The sequence below is a fragment of the Puma concolor genome, chromosome A3 (genome assembly GCF_028749965.1).
Source record: "Puma concolor isolate L17-30 chromosome A3, mPumCon1.1.hap2, whole genome shotgun sequence".
Taxonomy (NCBI): Eukaryota; Metazoa; Chordata; class Mammalia; order Carnivora; family Felidae; genus Puma; species Puma concolor.
Genome location: NC_141669.1, coordinates 136,440,658 through 136,466,843, shown reverse-complemented (window position 1 = coordinate 136,466,843; position 26,186 = coordinate 136,440,658). Strand labels below are relative to the sequence as shown.

Sequence of the window (26,186 nt, the reverse complement as noted above, 5' to 3'; positions counted from 1 at the left end):
AGCAAGCAGCTCCCCAAAGGCCAGAGCTCCACCACCATCACGTCTGCCCCGTGATCCATCTGTGTCACTCACTACTGAATACGGTAAAAAAGAAAAATCACTCTCCTATTTCTTAACTTTGCCTTGTCTGTCTAAGCAGTAATGTTGGTAAAATTAAAAGCCCGCTGGTTTCACGGACTGAGAGACCGGAAGACACCTGATAGAAACTTAAAATGTTCCTCTGCACCATCACAAGTCACTTACAGATGGTGTCTGGGAAAGACAGCTAGAGGTCAAGGGGGGGGGGGGGCCCTGAAGGGGAAGGGATGTTGTTATCAGACCTGTTTTAGAGGTGAATTCTGGAAGCAGGCAACAGAGCTTTGGGTCCCTCTGTCAGATACCAGGCCTTGAATAAGCCATGCATGAGCGAGATGGACTTCTGCTTTTAAGGAGCTCGCAGGGCAGAAGCAGGCGTGGGTATGCAGGCAAAACCTGGGGGACATCAGAGAGCGAGGGCACGGAGGGGACGGAGGGAAAACAGGCAGGGATGGCAAAGAAGGCAGGGGAGTAAATAAGGAAGCAAGGAAGGAAGGGAGGGAGAGAAACGATCCAGGAGAAAGACGGGGTAGGCTTGATGGAAAGGGAGGCACACGTTGAGGCTGACACACACAAGCCACAGGGCATTGACTGTCGTGAGGGAGAGGGACAGTTCTGAGGAGTCTGAGGCCGGCTTCTGTCAGCTCACGCAAATAGGTGGGTGATGAGCTATTTCAGTCATTTCCAAATTGGAATTGTACTCATTCATTTTTTTGAATAGGTAATATAGACTCATATGCTTCATTACCCAAGATGTACGGAACAGGTGCCTGCTGGAACGTCTCCCTCCCACCCCTTCTGCCCAGATCTTCAATCCCTCTCCCTGGAAGCTCATGTCACCGCTTCTTAAGTCTCCTTTCAGAACTGCTTCGGGTTTCCACGGGCACAGGTATATACAGTGTCCCTTGTTCTTTCATTATTTTTAATACAGATGGTAGCATGTAGTCCGTATCTTTGATTTGTCTCCACTCTACCCTATACCTAGGAGATCATCCAGTATAAATACATAAGGTTTTCCAGGGGCGCCTGGGTGGCTCAGTCGGTTAAGCGTCCGACTCTGGCTCAGGTCATGATCTCACCATTTGTGAGTTTGAGCCCCATGTCAGGCTCTGTGCTGACAGCTCGGAGCCTGGAGCCTGCTTCGGATTCTGTGTCTCCCTCTCTCCGTCCCTCCCCTGCTCGTGCTCGCTCTCTCTCAAAAATAAATAAATATTAAAAAAATTTTTAATTAAAAAAAAAATGTAAGCTATTCTCAAGCTGGCTCTTGCCCTTTATCATATTCTATTGAATGACTGCACCATAAATCATATACCCAGACCCCTACTGATCAGCAATTCTGCAATGACTAACCTTGCACAATTATTAACTTTGTTGTGTGGAACTAATGGGAGTTTATCTGAAGGACAAAGTCCATGACAGGGAACTGCCGGGCCAGGGTACGAGATGAGGGCGCTGGGCAAGGGTGTGGACCGTTAAGCCAGACCACCCAGCTTTTGCCACGAACTGTGTATCACTGAGCAAGTCAACAGACCTCTCTCTGCCCCAATTCTCTCGTTTGAAAACTGGGAAGAACTTCAGTACCAATAACACAGGGCTGTGAAAATATACAGAAACATATATTTTGTTGAAGTATAATTAAGTAATAAGTAATAATAATAAAGTAATAAGTAAAATAAAAAACAGGGCACAGGTTTCAGGTTCAATGAGTTTTGACAGTTCATATACCCTTATCACTATTGCCCCAAACCAGAGAACACCTCCATCACCCCAGAAAGTTCCCTCCTGCCCATTTTTAGTTCGTTCTTGTACCCATGCCACACAAACCATTGTGACTTCAACTTCACAGATTAGTTTTGATTGTTTTTGGATCTATCAATGAAATCACAAAATACACTCTGTTCTGTCTAGTTTCTTTCATTTAACGATGATTTTGAAATCCACTATATTATGCGGTAGTTAATTCTTTATTGCTGTTTGGTATTCCGCTGATGGAGACACCACTCTCCCCATTCTCCTGTTGAGGGATATTTGGGAAATTCTCCAAATATCAAGTTTTTAGCTTCTATGAATAAGACATCTTGCACAGGTCTTTCTGGAGGGATGTACGTCAACTTCTCTCGGGTGACTACCTACGAGGGGATCTGTGGAGTCACAGGGTAGATGCATGTTTAACTTCTATGAAAAGAGAGTCCCTCAAAGCAGGTGCATCGCGTGCACTCCCACCAGGCAACGCATCAGGCTCTGGCTGGTCCGCATCCATCCTAACCTTGGCCATGCTCTACGGACGAGGCGTGGCTGCCCGCCCTCACCACTACTACCCAACATCCGGCCGGAGCGTCTAGCCAATACAAAGAGAAAAAAGAAGGCACAAAGACGGTAAAAACTGCCAAACTGTCACAGAGGTCATACCTACAAACACGATAGTGTACGCAGAAATGTAGAACACTCTGTGGCATCTAGAAAATATATAAATGCTAGGAACAAGAAACCTGACATTTAATGCAGTCATTTAGATGGCTGGCGGTATTTCCCATTTTGGCATTTGTCTCTTCGCTCCTTTTCTGCCTTCTTTTGGATACATCACTTTTTTTTTCATTCTTGTTTTTTCTCTTGTATGGAATTTCTAGCTTTCTTTTTGTGTGACCATTTATTCAATGGTTTCTCGAGAGATTATAACGTGACTGCAAATTTTGGCGTATTTCCACATAATATGCTATTTGACGAACAACTCATGATCTAGGATGGTGTAATTCAACGAATCCCCCTCCCACCTACTGTATTCTTGCTGCCTTACACTTCTTCATATGTTATAAATACAGTAATTGTTATTTTTAAAGCCAGTAGTCTTTTTACAATTTCTTTCAGCATTTCTTCTGGCCCAGGTCTGGTCTGAAAATGTCTTTATTTCACTTTTAGTTTTGAGAAAAAATTTCGCCGGATGTACAATTTTTGCTTGGCAGGTCCCCCTCTGCACCCCCCAACCTGAAGATGCCATACTACTGTCTTCCGTCCTCTTGTGTTTCTGTTGAGAAGTCGGTGATAACTCTTATCGCCGTTCTCCCACACAGATTGTGTTTTTTTAATACCCCCTCTGATCGCTTTTAAGATCTGCTCTTCGGTTTTGAGCAGTTTGACTACAGCGTATCTAGGCTACGGTTTGTTTTGTATATATCCTGGTTAGAGTTTAGAGATATTTTTGTATTTACATATTGGTCACTTTCATCAATCTTGGAAAGTTCTTGCCCTTTATCTTTTGAATTACTCCTTTCGTTCCATTCTTTTCCCCCTTTCTGGGATGCCAATGAGGCGTAGGCAAATGAGGTATAATGAGAAACATACATCTGGTCTTTGTCATCAGGGTCTGATACAAATACCCTAAATCTCTTGGAATTTCTGAAGTGACAGGAGTGTCTTTAGTTCTCAGGAGGTAACTCCTGGCGGCTCTGACACTGTCCCGGGACCGGGGAGGGAGGCACCGGTTGCCACGAAGACCAAATACTGACTAGAGTGCTGGAATTTTCAGTCTCATCCCGCAACCTTGGGGAGCTGTGAGGGGCTGCAGGTGGAGCTAATCACCGGTGCCCAGCGATTCAACGAATCACACCTAGTAATCAGACCCCTGTAAAAACGCCTTAACGACTGGGTTCGAAGAGCCGCTGGGTTAGTGGCGTATCCCAACGTTACGGGACAAGAAGCTCCTATGCTTGACAAGGCCCTTCCAGCCCTATGCACCTCTTCATCTGGCCGTTCGTTTGTGTCCTTTATACTAAACCAGTAGACGTAAGTAAAGCGTGTTCCTGAGTTCTGTGAACAGTTCTGGCAAATTATCCAACCTGAAGCGGGGGCTGTTGTGGGAACTCTCGAGGTGATGGCCACGTCGGGCAGAAGTGTGGGTGCTCACAACTTGCAGCTGGCGTGCGAAGTGCCCGTGGCCTGGTGGGACTGAGCCCTTACGCCCGCGGCGCCCGACAGAATCCGGACACTGAGGCTGAGAAACAAAACAGAAGACTACCCCAAGAGGTGGGGAGGAGGAGAATCAGAGCTGTGTCCCGGGACGCCAGAGGCTTTGCAGGAAAAAAAAAAAAGGGTATCAAGACAATGCCAGATGCTTCTAGAGAGAACGAATACAATAAAAAGCAACCTGTAGCTCATATCTGGCTACTCACAAGCTGACGTTCAACTCTCCAACAGGGGTTCCAGAGGAATAATGGGGCAGAAGCCAGTAAGAGTACACAATTACAGAAATCCTGTAATTGAAGAACAACTTTTTACTCAGCAAGTACTATGGGCTAGGCACTGGGGATACATTTGTGATCTTTTCAGATGAGGTTTCTCCTCTCACAGAACTTCTACTGGTGTGGTAGGAGCTGACAATAAATAGGTAGATAAATAGATGAACGATTAAAGATTTTTACTTACTATGAAGATATCAAACCATCGTGTGGTGATAGTGATTGAAGTGGTAATTTGAGATCGGACGGTAGGGAAAACCTCTCGGATAAACCCTAACACGTGAGAAGATCTAGCCATGTGAAAATTGGGAAAGAAGAAAACATTTCAAAACGGGGAAAACAGGAAGTGCAAGGGCCCTGAGGCAGGAGAGAACAGGTGTTTGGAAAGGGCCGTGGCCGCAGTGCAGTGAGAGAGGAAAAAGTGATAAAAATCACAGTGAAGTTTCTAGTTATTATTCTCACAGGGTAATAGGAAGCCACTAAAGATTTTTAAAGAAAAATAAGACCATCCAATTGATACTATCAAATCAAGACGATATGAAGGGCAGCGTAAAGATATGAATGTATTTTAAGACCAAGAACAAACAAGACTTACAGATGGGTTGAATATAAAGTGTAAAAATGAAGGCGGACTCAAGGATGTCTCCTGGATCTGAGGTCTGACGGGATGGACAGTGAGAGGGAAGAAGACAGGCGCCATCTCCTAAAAGGCTAACAAATGAACACAGATCCAACGACGGAATGCTTTTCAGTTGGAAGTTGTGTGTCTGGGGTGAATAGGAGTGGATGAAGACTGTGGAGACAGAGGAAAAGGAGGGCTCGATTCAGAGAGCCAGGTCCCCCTCTAAAGAGGAAACAATGAGCTCTGGAGCGCAAGACGAGGGGAGCAGGACACCTTTCCTGTCACGCCCTCAAAAACACAGCCAGAGGGCCAATCCGTGTTAGGCCCGAGAAATAAAGCCTTCGAGGACTCAGGCTAGGGCAAGGCGCAGGTAAACCCTCGTAAAATCTGGCAGAACGGAGGACAGAGCACCGCAGCAAGTGGCAAGTTGGCAAAACAGAGACCAAGCGACCGTGTTCAGGGAGAGCTCCCACAACGAGAAAACAGTGTGACGGACACGTTACGAGACAAGCGGAACATCTACAGGCGTGTTCTACAGTAAGCGTGCTCAGGTAGCTGGAATCATACACGCAAAGATAAGACGAGGTAACACCGCAGGGAGGCTGTGAAACCGTAAGCCGTCACCCAGGTCCAGAGTCCTAGGTTTGGGGTGAAGGCAGCAGAAGGCGGAAGTAGGGACTGGATTTGTGAGTCTGGCGGAAAACATGTAGAGCAGGAGCCGGTGAGCTTTTTCTGTCAAAGGCCAATGTTTGCGGTCCTGCTGGTCACGGTCTCGTCACCTTTCCCGCTGTAGCGCAGGAGCGGCCATGAACAGTACGTACACGAACTGGTGTGACCGGATTTGGCTCCTGGGTCGTAAGTTTGCTGACCCTGAACTAGAGCCTCAAATTATTTATAAAACTGTAATAAACAATGTCTGGAATGCAATTTAAAAAATGCTGTGCATAAGAGGGGATAAGTCACTGTGATCAACAATCAAGACAATGAAGAGAAGGTCATCTGGAGAATGGATTGGTTATCAGACATGCTTATTTTTAACTTTTATTATGAAAATTCTCACAAAAGTAGAATCCATTACCCAACTCCAATAATCCATAACACTTTCCACTGCGTTATGTTATTAAAAATGAGCTTGAAAATAACCATGTCTAGCCCATTTAAGAAAACAAAAACCCAGGGGTCCCTGGCTGGCTCTGCCGGGAGAGCATGCAACTCCTGACGTCGGGTCGTGAGTTGGAGCCTTATGCCGGGTGTGGAGATTACTTAAAGTAAATAAATAAAATTTAAAAACCAAAAACCCAAACCCAGACTAACAATTTCAGCAGAGAAAAGGGAAACTAAAACAAACCTTAATGGATATACTAGAACTTTAACTGAAGTCAAGAACTTCATGGTTCTTTAAGCAGGCTTCAAATCAGATTAGTTAGATGAAAAAGTGATTAACGAACTGGATGAAGGGCGAGGAAAAATACGTAGATGGAAGCATGAGGAAAAGAATGAAGGAAAATGCAGAGAAGTATGGGACACCGACATGGAAACTTCTAGACTAAAGTAACAGCCGCGTGACAGTGAGAGACGAGGAGAGAAAATGGAACAAAAGCAGTATTGAAGAGATAACGGTTGACAACCGTCCAACTCGAATCCAACTTGAAAGCAGGTGTCGGGAGGCCGAGCGGCCTGCGGGGCGCTCACACACTGCCGGCGGGGAGCGGGGGGAGCGAGGGGGCCCATGCAGGAAAACACTACTTTCTTCAAAAGTTACACACGCCTTTCAACCCGCCGCGGCAGCCAGCACCCAGGTGGCCCTCGGGGTCCTCACTCCTGGCGCCGATGTCCTTGCACGGGCCGCTCCCGCGGGGCACAGGGCTCCGTGCGGCCAAGAGGACGTCACGGAAACGACAGGTGGTCATAAAGACACGGCAGCTTCCATCCCGGGCTCTCACGGACTCCTCATCCTGAGGATGATGGCTCTTGCGTGGTGAGGACACTCAAGCGGTCGGAGGCAGGGGTCTACATGGCCAAGAGCCGGGATCACCCCGCTAAGCTGCTCCCGAATTCCTGACCCACAACAACTGTGAGAGATGATGCATGTTCGTGTTTTTTTTTTTTTTTTCTTTTTTAAGCTGCTAAGTGTAAGGGTAATTAATGTGTTACACGAAGACAGGTAACGAACATGCCTATTAACCAGAAATTCTACCCTCAGGCATGTGCCCAAGAGTAACACACGGAGATGCCCACAAAAAGAACTGTATGCAGATATTCACAGCCGCTTTATTCATAATAGCTCAAAACTGGACTCTATTTAAATGTCCGTCACTAGGAGACTGGATAAACAAATTGTGGGACGTTCACACAATAGGATACTAGCCAGCAATAAAAAGGAACATGGATAAACCTCAATAACAGCGTGTTGAGCACAAGAAGGCAGCATGAATGAGTATAAGTAATATGACTGTTTACATGAAGTTCACAAAACACCCACGTACTCTACGGTGACAGAAGGCAGAACGTGGTTATGCTGGTGAGGCGGGGTAGGTATACGAGGAAGGCCGCTGTCTGAGGGAACGGAAATATTCTGTATCTCGATGGTACCTGAACAGACACAAGGTAAAAATTCACAGAACTACACATTTTATTGCATGTAAATAAAAGCTCAGTTAAAAAAAAAAAGATAAATTAAAATTAAGACATTTTCAGGTAGACAACCCTGTACCAGAAGAGGATACTAAAGCAAATACAAAATAGTGTTCTTCACAACGAAGTAAATGATCCCAGATGGAAGGTCAGAAATGCAGCAGGAATGCAGAGCAATGGAGAGAGTAGACATATGGAAGAAATCAACATGAATGTTCACTGTATAACAATAATAAATGTCCTGTGAGATCTAGAATTAAAATACACTATAGGAGCATGCAAGGCAGGAAGCAGAGGAATTAGATTTGAGACCCCTGTATTGTTGGAAAATGTGGTGAAAGTAATTTATGTTAAGACTCAAATAAGTCAAGGATGCATCAAGTAATTTCTAGAGTAAACACTTAAAGAATAATAAAGCAATGTATAATTACCAAGATAACAGAAGGGAGAAACATAGCACTAAAAACAAAACAAAATTCAATCCGAAAGAATATAGGGCAGGGTAAATAAAAAGCAAAGTGGAAAACCATAAGTTTAAACAGAAAGACATCAGTAACTATACGAAAGGTAAAATATACACTGAAATTAAAAGTCTAGTTGGGGAGTTCCGAGTCCAGCAGTGGTGCCGGTAACTTGCACCGGAATAACCGCCATCAACCGGTCAAGTGGAAAACCAGTGCTCCTGGCTAGAGGACCTCATTCGAGGCCACTGCTGTGGCTGGAAATAGAGTGGGAATGTCCTAGAAAGGAAGGAGCTGCAGAGGGGAGAGCCTTGAATCTATACATACACTCATCTCAAATCCACGGCTGACCCCGAACCGCGCACACACACGGGGGAGATTCCAAGGATAGCAACTCTCGGAAGGCTGGGAAAAAGCTGGGAGTCTGAATCCTGCCAACTCACAGGGGCCCAGAGAACACCCTGAATGAAAACCCACAAACAGTACCTGAGAGGAAAAGACGATATCCTGGGAAGAAGGATTTGCCATGAGGCTAACGGCGACACTCCGAGACAACCATCGTAACCGAGTGTAAGAGCTCCCTAATTTCACTGTCTGCTCCAGCAGAACTTAGCACTCCTCGACAGAAGATAAGAGAATCTAAGATCTCTGCAACCTATCTTCTGCAGTATCCAGTATATAAGAAAAAAATACTAGCTATGCAAAGCAGCGTGACCCAAGGTCAAGAGAAAAGAGTGAACAGCAATAGATCCTGAGCTGATCCATATGTCGGCATTAGCAGACAGGCACCCTAAAAGAGGCTATTATAAATACAGTCAGGACTTAAAGAAAAAGAATCAGGTCGAGTGAACAGATGGGGAATCGAAGCATATAAAATATAAAAAAGAATCCTATGAAACTCTACAATCAAGGATAGTATTTGAGTAAAAATATACACTAGATGTACTTAAGAGACAGAAGAAAGGATCACTTGAACTTAAAGACAGATCAGAAAAAACAGGATCCTAAGAACACAAAGGAAAAGATGGAAAAAAACCAAAACAAACTCAGAAGCCTCAGGACTCAGTCATCTGTTAGATCATATCCAACAGGTTAATATACTTATAACTGGAATCCCATAGGCAGAGCAAAAGAATGGGGTAGACAAAACATTTAAAGAAATAATGGCTGGGGGGGCCCGGGTGGCTCAGTTGGTTAAGCATTCAATTCTTGATTTTGGTTCAGGGCACGATCTCATGGTTGGTGGGTTTGAGCCCTGCATAGGGCTCTGCACTGACAGCACAGAACCTGCTTGGGATTCTGTCCCCCCACCACCCCAACCCTGCCCCTTCACTTGCTCTCTCTCTCTCAAATAAAATAAAATAAAATAAAAATAATGGCTGAAAATGTCCCAAATAATCAAATTTCTATTCTAAGAAACTCTGATCCAATGAATCCAGAGTATTTTATGCACCCAGCATATTATAGTGAACTGCTGAAAAAAAGAGAAAAAAAAGATAGCAGATCTTAAAAGCAGCCCCAAAATAAAAAGATTCATCACATATAGAGTAACAAAGTTAAGGATGATTATAAGCCCCTCAACAGAAACCATGAGACCAGAATATATAGAATAACATATTTAAAATCATGAAAGAAAAATCTGTACACTAAATCCCCAGGACTTACAACGGGGAGTTTGTACCTTCTGACCACCTTCACCCATTTCGACTATGTAACGTACGGCGTGGTACTATAGTTAATAATACTGTCTTGTGTATTTCGAGTTGCTAAGAGAGTGACTTAAAAGTTCTCATCTCAAGAAAAAAAGCTTTTGTGACTATGCGTGGTGATGGGTGTTAACTAAACTTATTGCGCACAACACAATAGGTACAAGTATCGAATCATTATGGTACACGACGGTAACAACAAAAATCGACCCAGAAATCTCTTAGCTAGCAAAAATATCCTTCAGAAGTGAGAATACAGTACAGGCACGACGTCTTCTGATAAACAAAAACTGAGGGAACCTGTCGCCAGTTGCCCGGAATACATGAGACACTAAGAAAGTTCTTAGGCCAAAAGGAAATGACGTCGGATGAAAACTCACTTCTCCAGGAAGGAATGGGCAGCAATGGATGTGGCAGTATGTGTGTAAAATAACAAGAAATTAAAAAAAAATTTTTTTTAAAACATTTATTTATTTTTGAGAGACAGAGCATGAGCAGGGGAGAGGTGAAGAGAGAGGGAGACACAGAATCCAAAGCAGGCTCCAGGCTCCGAGCCGTCAGCACAGAGCCCGATGCGGGGCTCGAACTCACGAACTGCGAGACCATGACCCGAGCTGAAGTCGGATGCTCAACCAACTGAGCCCCCCCAGGTGCCCCAATAACAAGAAATTTTTTTGCCCCAATAACAAGAAATTTAATGTCACAGTTGCTAGTTAGGTGGGCCATTCAGGTGGAGGGGTGGAGTGGCCCAGAGTGAGGTATGGCGGCTGGCCAAAGTCAGGAGTCCCCATCTGGGGAGAGGAAGGGGCCCTGGGCTCTGAGGGCCTGTGGAAGGCGAAGAAGCACCGAGAGCACAATGTTAATCATGCTTTCTTTACACCAAACAGCCAGTTGTCTTTCAATGACATTAGTAAAAAAAAAAAAAAAAAGCCACTTGTTTTTTAATGCCTTTCTTTGCCATCACTAAAAAAAAAAAAAAAAAAAAAAAAAAAAAAAAAAAAAAAAAAAAAAGAAAAAGAAAAAGAAAAAAACTAAAACAGTCCTCAATTTAGAGAAAACTTAGGAGCACAGAATTTATCCTGAACCATGTGACAATAAGCTGCCTCATTACCTCTGAAGGTCAGCAGGCATTTCCTAACAGCAAGAATATTCTCCTCCATTAGCACAACGAGCCTAAAAATCATGAAATTAACGATACACCATCACCATGCATTTTTCAGAACCCATCTGAGTTTTGTCAACTGTCACAGTGATCGAGTTTTGGGTAAAAAATCCAGTTCAAAGTCACATGTTGTAACTAGTGGTCATGACTCTTTAGCCCCCTTCAACCTGGATCGGTTTTTCAGTCTTTCCTTGACTTTTCTGGACTTTTGAAGATTACAAGCCTGTTGTTTAGTAAAATGTTTTTCTCAGTTTGAATTTCTCAGATGTTGGCTCACAATCAGACCCATCAGGGATGATCACAGTTGTAAAGTTCACTTAATGTAATTGTGGCGGCAGCTATAGAATATGTTCCCGTTTTTGTGTTTCAACCGCCCCCCCCCCCAAAATTCAAGAGCGGAGCGCCATTCTGTGTGCTGCACATGTGGGGTGGGTAATGTGGTCACCTCTCTAATGAACAGAAGCCATGGCAGGGGACTCCTAAATGCGTCATAAAAGATACTGCAGACTCCCCCTCGCTCTCTTGTGGCTCGCCTGTCCTGGGGAAAGTTAGCGGCCTTGTTCTGAGGACATATAAGCGGCCCTATCTATGGAGAGGCTCACATGGCAGAGTTCTGAGGAGCTGAGGCCTCCAGCCAACGGCTGTGTGAGGGTACCATCTTGGAAGCAGATCCTTCAGTCCCAGCCAAGCCTTCATTTGACTGCGGCCCCAACTGACTGCAACACCACGAAAGACTCTGAGCTAGAACCATTACCAGCTAAGCCACTCAGATTCCTGATCCACAGAAAGGGTGAGAAATTTGAGATAGACCAAAGAACTCAATGTAAAGCTAAAACTATGAAGGAAATATAGAAGAATATTGTGGAGACTTTGGGACAGGCAGAATTTTCTTAGAGAGGACCAAATAAGCATGAATCAAATAAGACAAAATTGAGGGGCACCTGGGTGGCTCAGTCGGTTGAGCTGACTTCGGCTCAGGTCACGATCTCCTGGTCTGTGAGTTCGAGCCCCGCGTCGGGCTCTGTGCTAACAGCTCAGAGCCTGGAGCCTGCTTGGGATTCTGTGTCTCCCTCTCTCTCTGCCCCTCCCCCGCCCATGCTCTGTCTCTGTCAAAAATAAATAAACGTTAAAAACATTTTTTTTAAATAAATAAAAAAAGACAAAATTGATAGCGTGGACTTTAAAACTCCTCTTTATCAGAAGAACTCATTAAGGAAATTAAAACAAACTCCAAGGGCGCCCGGGTGGCTCAGTTAGTTAAGTGTCTGACCTCGGCTCAGGTCATGATTTTGCAGTTTGTGGGTTTGAGCCCCACGTCAGGCTCCATGGTATGAGCTCAGAGCCTGGAGCCTGAAGCCTGCTTCAGATTCTGTGTCTCCCTCTCTCTCTCTCTCTCTGCCCCTCCCTCGCTCATGCTCTGTCTCTCTCTCAAAAATAAATAAACATTAAAAAAAATTAAAAAATAAAAAATAAAACAAACCCTAAATGAAAATGGGCGACAGACCTGAATATTGAATATCACTTCATAAAAGACAGGCGAGTGACAAAAAAGCACACGCAAAGATACGTAACATTATCCGTCATCTCGGAAATGCAGATTAAGAGTGCAGTGAGATACCATTTTGATTCCACTAGGACAACTAATGTTAAAAAGACAGACAAATACAGGAGAGAATGTAGAACAGCTGGAATTCTACACATTGATTGATAGTGGGAGGGTAAAATGATACAACTACGTTAGACAACTGTCTGCAAACTTCTTATGAAATTATACATCCACCTACTCTGTGAACTAGAAATTCCAAACCTAGTTATTTACCCAAGGGAAATGAAAACCTATGTGCACAAGAAGACTTGTAAAAGAAGGTTTACAGTATCTATGGTCACAATAGCCAAAACCTGGAAACGGTCTGGAGGTCCAAAACCCGAAGAGATAAATTGTGACCTATTCATATGAGAACATCACTCACAAATTAAAAAATACGCAGTACTATAATACATGTAGCAACACAGCTGAATCTCCAAAACATTTGTTTTATGAAGAATAAACTAGACACCATTTATTTCATTTAGGTGAAATTCAAGAACAGGCAAATTCATCCATAGTGACTGAGATCACTACAGCTGCTGCTTAGGGGAATGAGACTCACAGAAGGAACTTTCTGAGGTGATGTAAATTTCTGGAGTTTAATTAGGGTGTTGGTTATATACACCCTACCAGATACATTACCAGAATCAAATCATAAGCTGCTTACAAGAGACCCACCTTAAATATAAAGATACAGAAGGGTTAAAAAACAAAAGAATGAGAAAATATGCAGCACGCAATTCCCAACCAAAAGAAATTATACTTCAAGGCAAAACGCACCCTAGAACTTAAAAGAGTACATTTCAGAATGTTAGAAGGTTTGCATTACCAGTAAGATATAAAATTCTAAATTTATAGGTACTTAATGTTTTGATAAAATGAAACAGAATGAACAGGATAAACAGACAAACACATAACCATGGTGAGAGTTTCTAATCTACTTCTCTCAGTAACTGCTGGATTTAGATACACTAAAAAACTAGCAAGGATAACAGAAAGAATAAACAACATGATTAATGAACTTGACCTAATTCCATTCATAGAATACAGCACCTAACAGGTGCACAGTATGCAAACTTTTCAAACACATATGGAATACGTGTTCCTAAAATTGACATATGCTGTGTCACATAGTAAACTGTATCATATTTTAAAGGACTTAAATCATAAAATTACATTGTCACCTCAGTACAATTATGTCAGTAATCATTAACAGAAAGTTAGAGAACTTCCTTATATTGGAAAATTGAGAAACACATCTAAATGACACTTAAAAAAAGGATGTAATCTTTTTTAAAAAAATGTTTATTTTTGAGAGAAAGCAAGCGTGTACACACAAGAAGGGGAGGGGCAGAGAGAAGGGGTGTGGACAAAGAATCCAAGGTGGGTTCCATGCTGACAGCAGAGAGCCTGATGCGGGGCTCAAACCCATCAACCGTGAGATCATGACCGGAGCCGATGTCAGAAGCTTAACCGACTGAACCACCCAGCCGCCCCAAGGATGTAATCTTTTTGTTTTGTTTTTTTATTTTTTTACGTTTATTTATTTTTGAGAGAGACAGAATGTGAGTTGGGGAGGGACAGAGAGAAAGAGAGAGAGGAGACACAGAATCTGAAGCAGGCTCCAAGCTCTGAGCTGTCAGCATAGAGTCTGATGTGGGGCTCAATCTCAAGAACTGTGAGATCATGACCTGAGCCGAAGTCGGAAGCTCAACTGACTGAGCCTCCCAGGCGCCGCACCCAACCCCCCCCCCCCCCCACAAGAATGTAATCTTACCAGAAAGTGAAAAACATTTTGAAATGAATGATAAGGAAATTATGATATACAAAAACTTGTTGGAATCAGCAAGAGCTATGGTTAAGGTTTCAAAATGTAATCGCTACAACTGGGGTGCCTGGGTGGCTCAGTCGGTTGAGTGTCCAACTCCTGATTTTGGCTCCGGTGGTGATCTCACAGTTCGTGAGACTGAGGTCCATATCGGAATCCCTGCTGGGGATGGTCTCTCTCTGCCCCTCCCCGTCTTGCGGGCATGAAAAAAATAGGGACTGAGAATCAATGATATAATCATCTACCTCGAGACGTTAGAAAAGAGCAGCACATTGAATAGGACAGAAACAATCAAGATACGAGCAGAAATTAATGAATTACAAAGTGGACATAGTGTAGAGCCGATCAAGGGCAAAACTCAAGTCAGAAATGTAAAAGGGTATCAGTTTAGAATCTTAACATCTTTATGCGAATTGGAAAAAGTTTATGGAAGAGCCAAAATCCTTAAAAAACCCACAAGACTCCAATATCAAAACCAATACAAGAAGAAATAGATAATGTGTAAATGAATAATCTTACAACTCTGAAAAGAAATTGGCTCCTTAAACTCCACTCCACAAGGATGCCTAGAAGCCCAGATGGCATCACTGATGAATTTTACTCATCACTTAAAAACTAAGAGCAATTTTATACAAACTCTTCCGTAGAAGAGTATCCCAACTCATTTTGTAAGAGAAGCAAAACCCTGACACCAAACTTGACATGCACATCACAAAATTATTACATGACAATCTTACTGAAACATACACAAAAAGCCCAAAAAATAGCGAACTAAATCCAGTGATATATAAAAAGAATAATACATCATGATCTAAGTGGATCTATTCCAAGAAAATTCAGCAGTGTAATTTACCACATTAACAGCGTAAAAGAGAATAATTACATGACTGATCCAGTAGATGTACAAAAATCTTTTGATAAACCCCACACTTGTTCATGTAAAAAAAGAAAAAAAAATCCCAGCAAATGATGTAAAGGACACTCTGTAATAAGGCGCATGGACAAAAAAAAAAAGAAAAAAAACACTCAAAAAACAAAAAACCTACAGCAAATATATTTAATAGTATGACAGTGAAAGCTTTCCCCCTAAGATTAGAATAAGGATACCCAGGACCACATTTCTATTCAATATTGTACTGGAGATCCTACTCAATTCAATAAAAAAGAAATAAAAAGTTTAAGATTAGAAATAAGTACATTTCAAAACAGTACCATGTAGTATATTAACAGCATAAAATTGCTTTGGAACATCAAACCCTTAGAATAAATATAATGAAAAATGTGCAAGTCCACTATATAGAGAAGTAGAAAAAATACTGAGAGAAAATAAAGAAGCTTGTCTAATAAATGGAAGAATAATGAAGGTTCATATATTAGAAAATTCATTATCATCAAAATGTCATTTCTTTCCAAACTGATCTATAAATTCAGTGGAATGCCAATCAGAAACAGTGGAGATTAACATGTTGGTATGTGTGAGAATGGACAAGACAATTTTTTAATGTTTATGTGGAAATGCAAGGCAAGGCATTCTTGAAGAACAACACAAGGCCACATCATTGGACATTAAGACTCATTACAAAGATACAGAAGGGAAAAAACTGTGATATTGGCATAAGGACCCAGAAAAAAAGACCAACAGTCTCTTTAAAGGATCGTTGATCCATTCTGACTGAGGCCAAAAAAAAAAAAGTATATTATGAATCTTGTAAGATGCAGGAGTGAAGAGTGAAACATATCACAGTAATAGCACAAAGCACAAGAGGGAAAATGAAAGTATATTCTTGTAAGGTTCTTATACCATATGTGAAAATTGTGTATTATTTGAAGGTAGACTGAAAAAGTACGTTGTAAATCCTAGTGCAACCACCAAAATAAAAAACAAAGAAACAGAGCTAACAAGCAGATAGTGGAGTTGAAATGGAATCATTAACATGGGCCAAATAGGAAAATACAGCAGGATGGTAGGTTTAAGCCAAACCATATTGATAGTTACAATAAATAAAAATTTTTTTTCTTTTCAAATAAGTAAAAATGGTTTGTCTTTTTTAATATTTATTTTATTTTTGAGAGAATGCATGCATGCAAGTGGGGGAGGGACAGAGAGAGAAGGGAACAGAAGATCTGAAGCGGGCTCTGTGCTGGCTGAGAGCAGAGAGCCCGATGTGGGGCTCAAACCCACGAACGGTGAGATCAGGACCTGAGCCGAAGTCAGACGCCTAACTGGTTGAGCCACCCAGGTGCCCCCAAAATGGTGCAAATCAGTATTATGCAACATAGCTTCTTTTCATGAGAACTGAAAGATAGCTTGTATGACTGAGGAACTAAATTTTTAATATTAACTTAAATTCAAATAGCCACATGTGGCTTTGGCAACTGTGCTGGACAGTAAAGGTCTAAACACTCCAATTTAAAAGTAGAGACTGTCAGATTAAGCTGAAAAGCAGGACCCATAATGCTGTCTACAAGAAACCTCCTTCAAATAGATGATATAAACGGGTTAAATGTAAATGGATGGGAAAAGATACGCAAACACTAATCAACAGAGAGCTGAAGAGCCTGTATTAATGTCTAAAGTAAAATTCAGAATCAGGGCTATTATCAGGGAAAAAGAGGTTTTATGATGGTGAGGGGGTCAAGTTATCAGGAAAAATAATGCGACACGTGGAAACACTCAATCTAAGAGCTTCAAAATACATGAACAAAAATTGATTAAATTGAACAAAAGAGAAATAGACAAATTCTCAATTCGAGTTGGATTTCAAACACTCCTGTCACTGCAAATGAGAGGGGGGGAAAAACAGTAAAGATAAAGACATAAACAGTGCTGTTAACCAAGCTAACATTTATAGAACACATTTTTTTCTCGTGCACATGAACATTCGCGAAGACCATATTCTAGACCATAAAACAAATGTCAAATGTAAAAGGTTTGAAATAATAGTGAATACATTTTCTGACCACAATAGATTTAAACTAGAAATCAATAACCGAAAAATTTCGGGAAAATCCCTAATAATTAGAGGTTAGGGACTACTTCTCAACAACCAACAGGTCAAGCAAATCACAAGGGAAATACTCTGAACTAAATGAAAATGAAAATACAATGTATCAAAATCTGTGGGATTCACTTAAACCAGTTCTTACAGGGAAATTTACAGTTCTTTTTTTTTTTTTAATTTTTTTAATTTTTTTTTTTTAATGTTTTTATTTTATTTTTGAGACAGAGAGAGACAGAGCATGAGCCGGGGAGGGGCAGAGAGAGAGGGAGACACAGAATCCAAAGCAGGCTCCAGGCTCTGAGCTGTCAGCACAGAGCCTGATGTGGGGCTCGAACTCATGGAGCGTGAGATCATGACCCGAGCTGAAGTCGGATGCTTAACTGACTGAGCCACCCAGGCGCCCCAATTTACAGTTCTGAATGCTCATATAATGGAAAAAAAAAAAAAAAAAGGCCCTAAAAATCAATATTGTAAACTTCCAGGTTAAAAAACTTAAAAAAAAAAGAATTAGCCAAAATAAGCAAATGAGGAAAAAAAGGAAACCCAAAGATAAAAGCAAAAATCAATGAAATAGAAAATATAGAAATATTAATGAAATAAGCTGGTTCTTTGAAAAGATCATTAAAATTAGTAAACTGGACAGATCCTAAAGATATTAAAACGATAATAAAATGTTTTAAATGAATTTTATGTCAATAAATTAAAAAGTAGATACAACAGACAAATTCACTGAAAAACACAAACTACCAAAGCTTACTTGGGAAGAAATGAATACACCTGTATCTACTAAAGAAATTTAATCTGTTGTTAAAATTTTGTTTTTAATAATTAAAAAAAAAATGTTTGAGAGAGAGAGAGAGAGGTGAGGAGGGGCAGAGAGAGGGAGGGAGGGAGAGAGAATCTTAAGCAGGCTTCGAGCTGACAGCACAGAGCCCAACGCAGGGCTCCAACTCACAAACCGTGAGATCAGGACCTGAGTGGAGATTAAGAGTTAGATGCTTAACTGAGCCAGCCAGGCGCCCCTGTAGTTAATTTCTCTGACAAAGAAAACTCCTTACTCAGTGGCTTCATTTGTGAATCACGCCAAACCTTTAAGGAAGAAATAACACCAGTTCTATATAAACCCTTGCAAAAAAGTAGAAAAGGAGAAAACATTTCCCAACTTATTTTATGAAGCCCTGATACCAAAACAAGAAAAAGACATTATAGAAAACTACAGATAATTCTTCACCTCATAGAGGCAAAAACCCTTAGCAAAATTTTAATAAATCAAACCCAATAATGTATTTTGGGGCGGGGGGTGAGAGATGGAGAGAGAATGAGTGGGGGATGGGCAGCCAGCAGTGAGCCCCATGTGGGGCTCGAACTCATGAACCATGAGATCATGACCTGAGCTGAAGTTGGACGCCTAACCGGCGGAGCCATCCGGGTGCCCCCAAACCCAATAATGTATTAAATAACGCACAATAACCAAGTGAAATTTTTCCTAGGAACACATTTAATATTTTAGTATAGATTGTTGTTATCCACTATTTTAAGACTAAAAAAGAAAATAAGAACAGTTCAAAACATGTAAAAACAAAACACAAAACAAAACCCCCTGACAGAATTCAACATAATTCCTGATGAAAGATCTCACTGATTTAGGGATAGATGAGAACATTTTCTTTTCAACCTGACAGTGGGCACCTATAAAAAAACCTAGGGCCTAACCATCTAACTTAATGGTAAAAGATCCAATGTTTCCCACCCCAAGATCGGGAATAAGGTAAAGACATCTGCTCTTACCACTTCTCAACAAAGTACTGGAGGTCTCAGCTAATGTAATATGGCAAGCAAAAAAAAAAAAAAAAAAAAAAAGAATAAAAGACATACCGATTGGAAAGGAAGAGGTAAAACAGTCTATTACCTAGGACGTGATTGTACACCTAAGAAAATCCCAAAGCATCTATGAAAAAAGTGCCTGAACTAAGTAAATTTAGGAAGTCACAAGATACAAGGCCAACACATATAAATAAAATTTATTCTATATTTCAGCAACAAACAATTAAAAATTGAATTTAGGGGGGTGCCCGCGTGGCTCAGTCGGTTAAGCGGCTGACTTTGGCTCAAGTCATAAGTTCGCGGTTCATGAGTCCAAGCCCCACAGTGGGCCCTGCAGTGACAGTGTGGAGCCTGCTTCAGATCCTTTGTCTCCCTCTCTCTCTGCCCCTCCCCCACTCATGCTCCCACCCTCCCTCTCAAAAATAAAAACATTTAAAAAAATTGAGATTACAGGAAACTACCCCAAAAACCAAGAGCACACTTTACACACTGTATGTTAGCCAAATTGACAATAAATTACATTAAAAATAAATTGAAATTAGGGGCAGCTGGGTGGCTCAGTTGGTTAAGCACTGACTCTTTTTTTTTTTTTTTAATCTTTATTTTGAGAGACAGAGAGACAAAGTATGGGGGGGGGGAAGGGAGGAACAGAGGGAGAGGGAGACACAGAATCCAAAGCAGGCTCCAGGCTCTGAGTTGTCAGCACAGAGCCCGACATGGGGCTCAAACTCAGGAATCACAAGTTCATGACCTGAGCTGAGTTGGAGGCTCAACGGATTGAGCTACCCAGGCGTCCCATGGCTGACTCTTGCGTTCAGCTCAGGTCATGATCTCAGTCATGAGATCGAGCCTCGCGTTTGGCTCCATGCTGAGCATGAGTTTGCTTGGGATTCTCTCTCTTCCCCCCTCCTCTATCTCTCCTTCTCTCTCTGCCCCACCCCTGCTCGTGTGCTTGCTCTCACGTGCCCTCTCTCTCTCTCTCTCAAAATAAATAAATAAAAACTGAAATAAAAAAATTCCATCTGCTAATCATAAAAACAAACTACTTGGGAAAAATTTAACAAAATATGTGCAAAGCCTGCACACTGACAACTAAAAAACTTTGTGGACAGAAATCAGAAATAAATTAGTGCACAAGTATACCATGTTTACGGATAAGAAGACACAATATTGTTAAGATGTCGACTGTCTCCAAATTATTCAGTAGATTAGCTATATTCCCAATGAAAATTTCAGGGTTTTTTTTTCTTTTCTTCACAAATTGGGCATTACGATTCTAAAGTTCAAACAGAAATATAAAGGACTGAGAGGAGTCAAACAGATTTTTAAAAATATGAATACAATGGCCGTACACTGCCTGATTTCAACATTTGCAGATTTCAAGATGTCTACAAATCTACAGCAACCAGGGCCACGTATCGTACTAGCACTACGATACACAAATGGATCCATGCAACAGAAATGGACCCACACATACATACTCATTTTTGACAGAGGCGCCAAGGTAATTTAATTAAATAAATGCAGAATTCATCATTAACAGATGTTGCTATAATGACTAGACTGACACATGGGAAAAAATGATCCTTGACTTCCTTCGCACAGTAAACTACAGCTAGTAGAATTAAGTCACAAACTAAGATTTCAAACATAAAGGCGTAAGAACTCTAAACAAAAGCATAGGAGAAAATCTTGATGATTTTGGATGGATGTGTAAGACACAAAAAAACATGAACTATAAAAATAACTGATACACTGGACTTGATCAAAAAACACCTTTGCTCTTGGGGCGCCTGGGTGGCGCAGTCGGTTAAGCGTCCGACTTCAGCCAGGTCACGATCTTGCGGTCCGTGAGTTCGAGCCCCGCGTCGGGCTCTGGGCTGATGGCTCGGAGCCTGGAGCCTGTTTCTGATTCTGTGTCTCCCTCTCTCTCTGCCCCTCCCCCGTTCATGCTCTGTCTCTCTCTGTCCCAAAAATAAATAAATGTTGAAAAAAAAAATTAAAAAAAAAAAAAAAACACCTTTGCTCTTTAAAAGAAACTGTAATCAAAAGTTTAAGAAGAAAGTTTTTGAAGTGTGGAAGTTAACTAGTTGTTGGCGTTGAGGGAAGTGAGCGGCAGGGGGGACGGCAGCAACTATGAGGCGGGAGAACAGGGCATAGTCGGGGGTGGCCAGGTCCTGGAGTTCAGGGGAGGCTCCAACACCACTTACCAGGTGTTGGTGTGCTGGAGGGCAACCCTTGTCTTCCCTAGTTCTCTTCCTCCATGATCATGCTCCCTTGTTGTCTTCTCCTCTCCCGCCCCCCAACGCTTGTTTTGCAAATGTAGGTCTTCCCCAGCTGTGTCCTGCTCCCCACGTTTCCCACGAGCGCTCTCATCCCCCCCACAACTCAACTTCACCTGTGCGCTGTAGTCTCAAGTCAACTTCTCCAGGCTTCCCCTTAGGGCCAGGCCCATATTTCCAACCCGTGATTTGGACCTCGTCCCCTGCAGAACTTGGTAGCCATCCCTCTTCCTGTCCTAAGGCCCTCACTCCTCCCATACTCATGGGCCTTCCCTAATGGCCACATATGTCATACAGGGTGGGGTGAGGGGAAGCATGGGCCCTAGGAGCCATCAGGCCTGGACTTAAATTGGAGCTTTCTGTGGAAAATGGGAATTTAGACATCCTGCCCCTCTACCTCCCTCTGCACCTATGCCCTCCGTCCATCTTTGGGAAATGGAAATTAAAACCAGAATGAGGTACTACCATGCACCCTCCAACACAGCTAAAATTTAAAGACTGCATAATCCACTCATCTTCCAATTTTTAAACAGGGCTTCCAAATGCTTTACACCTCCACTGTTGCCCTTGAGAATCAGCCATTCCTTTATGTTTGGCCAAGCCCCTGTTACCTATCATGCTCTCAGCACACTCCCATGTTTCTCTTTTGTAGCACGGATAAAGGTCCAATAAATCATTTCCTGCACGTTAATTTTAGGATGTATCTCTTTCCTCCTTGTAGGGAAGGTCCGCCAGGGCAGGAACCGATTCTATCTACATTAGGGGTTGGCCAACTTTCTGAGAAGGGCCAAACAGCGTATATTTTCAACTTTCTGGGCTACAGGACCTTAGTCACAGCTATTCAACTCTACCATTGTAGCCAGAGAGCAGTGGACACAGTATGTGCGTCAGTATGTGCGTATGTATGTGCGTAAGTACGACTGTGATTCGGTAAAGTTTTATCTATAAAAACAGCAGGGAGGCCAAAGGTCCAGTCTGCTGACCCCTGGCTTAAATTACCAGCACCCAGTCCAGCATGTGGCATATAGAAAGCGCTCAGTGAAAAAAGAAAAAAAAAAAAAAAAAAGCCCTTGTTTCTTGTTTTTGTCAACTCGATGGAAACCAGTACGGAGGGAAGGTGGTTTTAGTGGGATGCTGGGGGTGGAATGGAGACAACAGTAGGTCCAAGAGGGAACAGCAGTTGAGGCAGCAGCAACCTCTCTTCCAGGAGTTCCCGCCACCGGCACAGCAGGCTTGGGAAATGGTATGGTCTTAGGACCGCAGGTGAGTCGGGGACACCTTTGCAGGCCGTGACAAGGAGGCGGGGCGCGGGAAGAAGAAAGGGACAAGTGGTGATGAGGGGGCTCCAGGGCTCGGGTGTGAGGGGAGCTGGTCACAAAAGGAGGAAGATACCTGCGGAGGCCGAGAGAAAAGAAACCAGGACAGGCGGAGGGAAATGAAGGGAAAACCTCATCTTCCTCTTGCCTGTGAAACGTGAGCCAAGACCTCCTGGTGAAGGGAGCGGGAGTCAAGGTGGGGAACCCCAGCGTCCGCCAGCCTGGGGAAGTGGACGCCCAGGACGGGGCTGCCGGCCACACCACCACCACCGGAACCATACCCCTCCTGTTCTGTCTCCTCGCCTGAGAGAGCACTTTTCACCAAGGTGGTGTCTGCGCATTCCAGACACGTGTTTCCAGCTCTGACCTGGTGTGAAACGCGTCACGCGCTGAGTCACCAGCACTACTTGCTATCACTTCCTGTCACTTCGCTTTCCCAGGCAGGTAGCAACAGGCAGGCCCGAAGGCGGATGAGGTCACGTTTTACACAAGTGCACATACGCAGTTCTTTCTTGAAGGATACAGAAAGGCGTTTTAATTTCAAAACGATAGTGGTGGTTTCGCCTCCATGCCCGCAAACGGGATTGTGTACGTTGTAAACTGTTTCTGCAGGAGCACTGAATGTTTCTTTAAATGGAAGATACCATTTGATTGGGGGGTTTGCAATAAACATAGCATAGAAGCTATTTAATTTTATAAGCCTTGCACAGTAGTAAAACCTATAAGACACAACTTCTCACAGCAAAAGTCTTAATATCACAATACTTAGTTGCCCTGAAAGGTTTTCTCACAGTCAAAAACCTATATAGCCAATCAGTTTCACTTACCCCAAGAGCCAGACACCAGGAAAAAGCTGCCATTTCAACATTAATGTATTAATTCATGATTCCTACTTGCGCAGGAATGTATGAGAAGGAGACAGGAGCAGTGGTGACGCGGCCAGAAGCGCTGTCCCGGGCGTCCACTTACCCATGTGCCAGCCCTCCCGGTCTGACAGATGCCTCCCACTTTTCAGGAAAAGAACTAAAACCATCTAAGTATCTTTCGGTTGATGTCCCTGAAAGAGTATTACCAGGACCTCTTTCTTTTCTTCTGCTTTATTTCAAGACGTAATTGTCGTTCATATTTACAGACCGAAGTACACTCTACCTGCAACTGTAACTTGTATTTTTAGTTTGAAGTGTTCACCTCACAAATCAAAAGACAACTTTCCCAAAACACACCGGTCCTCACTGTACTTTCAAGTCCTTCCAGAGATGATGGAGACTGCCACCGCTGAACGCATACCCACTCCCTCTCCCGTAACACACTTGTTAATTTGGAAGGACTTCCAATACACCTTTAGCTACATACTCAACAGATTTAATCTCTTACCCTATTGTTGGGTTGATGTTTGGATCAAAACTGTCTTCCACGAACCGCCATACGATGCTGGATTTACCTACACCTGTATCCTGAAAGAGAAGGGAGACACACAAATAAATCTCCTTGCTTGCAGACAGCGAAAACTACATTGGGCCATGGGTTCAGGATTTCAGAAAAATCACTGTACATGCTAAGTTTCAGAAGTTAGGAGACACAAAGAAGGTTTTCATAAACATCCAGCGGGAGTAATTAGATTTCAAAATGCACTGCAGGAGAGGGGTTCTGCAGTTTTCAGGAGCCATTAGAATCTTCTGAAAAACCCAAAGTTGCTGCTTAGCGTGAAAAGTGACGAACTCTCTTGTTAACGTGTATAAGTAAACTATGAACTCTTGAATTCCTTCTGAGTAATCCCTGATAAATCACAGCCCCACCCTATTTGGGAAGGGGGAAGGCTAGTTATTGGAATCCCTTTCACTCTCTAAAGCAGCAACTCAGGCAAGAGAGCATTCACTGCGCAAAGCGGGATCTCAAGAGGCAAAGTTGCCCTGACAAGGCAGGAAGCTGAAGCTTCCAACTAGTTCTTGGAGTTTCGTGATCTGAACTTTCCCCCAAGAAAGTAACTCTGCGAGAAGGGGGGAGGGGGGGTGATCCCACAAGTTCAAAAACTCCAAACAAACGAGAAAGGAGAGGACGCTGCTTGTAAAACCTGAAGACCTGCTATTGGTTTCACTCTGGAAGACTTGGCCAACTTCTAACTAGTACCTTAGTAGGAAACTATTTGGGAGCTGCTCTCAACCTAGATGCAACGGAGAGGCAGGGAAGGCTCCTCACCCTCTGGGGGCGGGAGGAGTCCTTGGGCTCCAGGGAGGAACAGGGGAGAGGGTCCCTCCGGCCAGTAGGACCCTCAGGGGCGGGTGGCAAGGGGGGCAAGGATGACCCGGGGGCCGGAGGGAGGGTCCCGGGGCAAGTCCCGCACGGAGGCTGGGGGAAGGGGCGGAGGGGACTTGGGCACGCTTGGGTCCTCGGCCTGCCCGGCCTCCCGCGGCCCTCCCGGCCGGCCAGCCGCCACTCACCCCCAGCAGACACACTTTGAGCTCCCTCAGCGCCATGGCCCGGGAGCCAGGGGCGCGGGCCCGCCGCCGCCCTAAGTTGAAGAGGGAGAGGCCGGGCCCAGCGCGAGCATCCCCCGGCGGCGCCGCCGCACGGCTCAGCCCCGGCTGCGGGGCGCGCAGAGGCGGCGGCCGTCCGCTCGCCAGCCCTCGGCCCGTCCCGTCCGCCGCCAGCCGCGCGGGGCCCGCCTCAGCAGCCCGGACGGTGCTCCGGCCTCCCGGGCGCCGCTGCCGCCGCCATCTTGGGACGCCTTGCCGGGTCACCTGACCTCCCCGCCCACCTCGGCAGCCACCTTCGCCGGGAGGGCGGGGTCGGCCGGCGCCGCGAGGCTCGCGGGGAGGTGCCGGCCCTGGGGGGCGGGGGCCCGGAGCCCTAGGCCCCGCCCCCCGCCCCGGTCCCGCCCCACCCCGCGCGGACCCCGCCTCCTGGCCCATCCCAAGATGGCGGGTGAGTGGGGTTGGCTCCCTGGGCGCAGGGGCGGCCCCCTCCCCCCAAGCCGGACCACCCCAGGAGGCCCGGGGACCCCGCCCGCCCCTGAGCCCGCCTGCCGCGGTCCCCCTCCTTATGTGTAACTCCAGTGTGTTTCTTGGTTTTCAGAGATCCCTCTGTACTTTGTGGACTTGCACGATGACTTAGACGATTGTAAGTATCAGTTGGGGCGCCCCCGCCCGTCCCGGGGAACCTCTCACGGAATTCGGGGTGCACGGAACGCCGCGGGAGAGCTACAGGCCAGGCCCTCCCTGTTGGGACAGAAGAACAGGACCCCCAACTTCCTGGATGCACTGGTGGCGGTCCCTCCTCACTGGGCGGAGCCGGGCGAGGATGGGGAGCCCTCCCCTCCTGAGGGAGGATTTTGGTTGTTGTTGGGAAACTTCTGACTTCCGGTCACTTTCTTTCTCTTCCTCCTCCTCGCCCGCGGCGGCCGGGGAGGGTGCCGGGGCTTGCCCCAAGTCCTGGTGACTGGGGGCGAGAGGAGGCG

The 26,186-nt window shown here is 44.1% G+C and overlaps 2 protein-coding genes and 1 long non-coding RNA gene across 14 annotated transcripts in view; 1 reads left to right on the top strand and 2 right to left on the bottom strand.

Annotated features, from left to right (window-relative positions):
• Nucleotides 1–25,498, bottom strand: part of RAB22A (RAB22A, member RAS oncogene family) — a 57,289-nt gene extending 31,791 nt beyond the window's left edge. For 2 of the 4 annotated variants that reach the window (XM_086702573.1, XM_086702571.1), the window contains exons 1-2: nt 25,171–25,493; nt 24,107–24,186 (exon numbers count right to left, since the gene is read on the bottom strand). In XM_086702573.1, the coding sequence (XP_086558699.1) occupies nt 24,107–24,186; nt 25,171–25,206 (116 nt within the window). In that variant the 5' untranslated portion in view covers nt 25,207–25,493. Of the gene's footprint in view, nt 1–24,106; nt 24,187–25,170 lie in introns of all 4 variants that reach the window. The other 2 variants (XM_086702575.1, XM_086702574.1) reach the window with 2 other exon arrangements.
• On the bottom strand, nt 19,316–21,937 carry LOC147582845 (uncharacterized). The gene is made up of 2 exons (XR_015249568.1): nt 21,155–21,937; nt 19,316–20,910 (listed from the first exon to the last, which is right to left on the bottom strand). It is a non-coding gene; the product is annotated as an uncharacterized LOC147582845 (long non-coding RNA).
• A 111-nt stretch (nt 25,499–25,609) lies between the features above and the next one.
• The window catches only part of LOC112869085 (serine/threonine-protein phosphatase 4 regulatory subunit 1), an 83,644-nt gene continuing 83,067 nt past the window's right edge, over nt 25,610–26,186 (top strand). For 4 of the 9 annotated variants that reach the window (XR_015249567.1, XR_015249566.1, XM_086702566.1 and 1 more), the window contains exons 1-2: nt 25,610–25,654; nt 25,805–25,849. Coding sequence is in view for 2 of the 9 variants with exons in the window: in XM_086702566.1 (XP_086558692.1) it covers nt 25,648–25,654; nt 25,805–25,849 (52 nt within the window). In the remaining 7 variants the exon portion in view is untranslated. Of the gene's footprint in view, nt 25,655–25,804; nt 25,850–26,186 lie in introns of those variants that run through there. The other 5 variants (XM_086702568.1, XM_086702569.1, XM_086702570.1 and 2 more) reach the window with 3 other exon arrangements.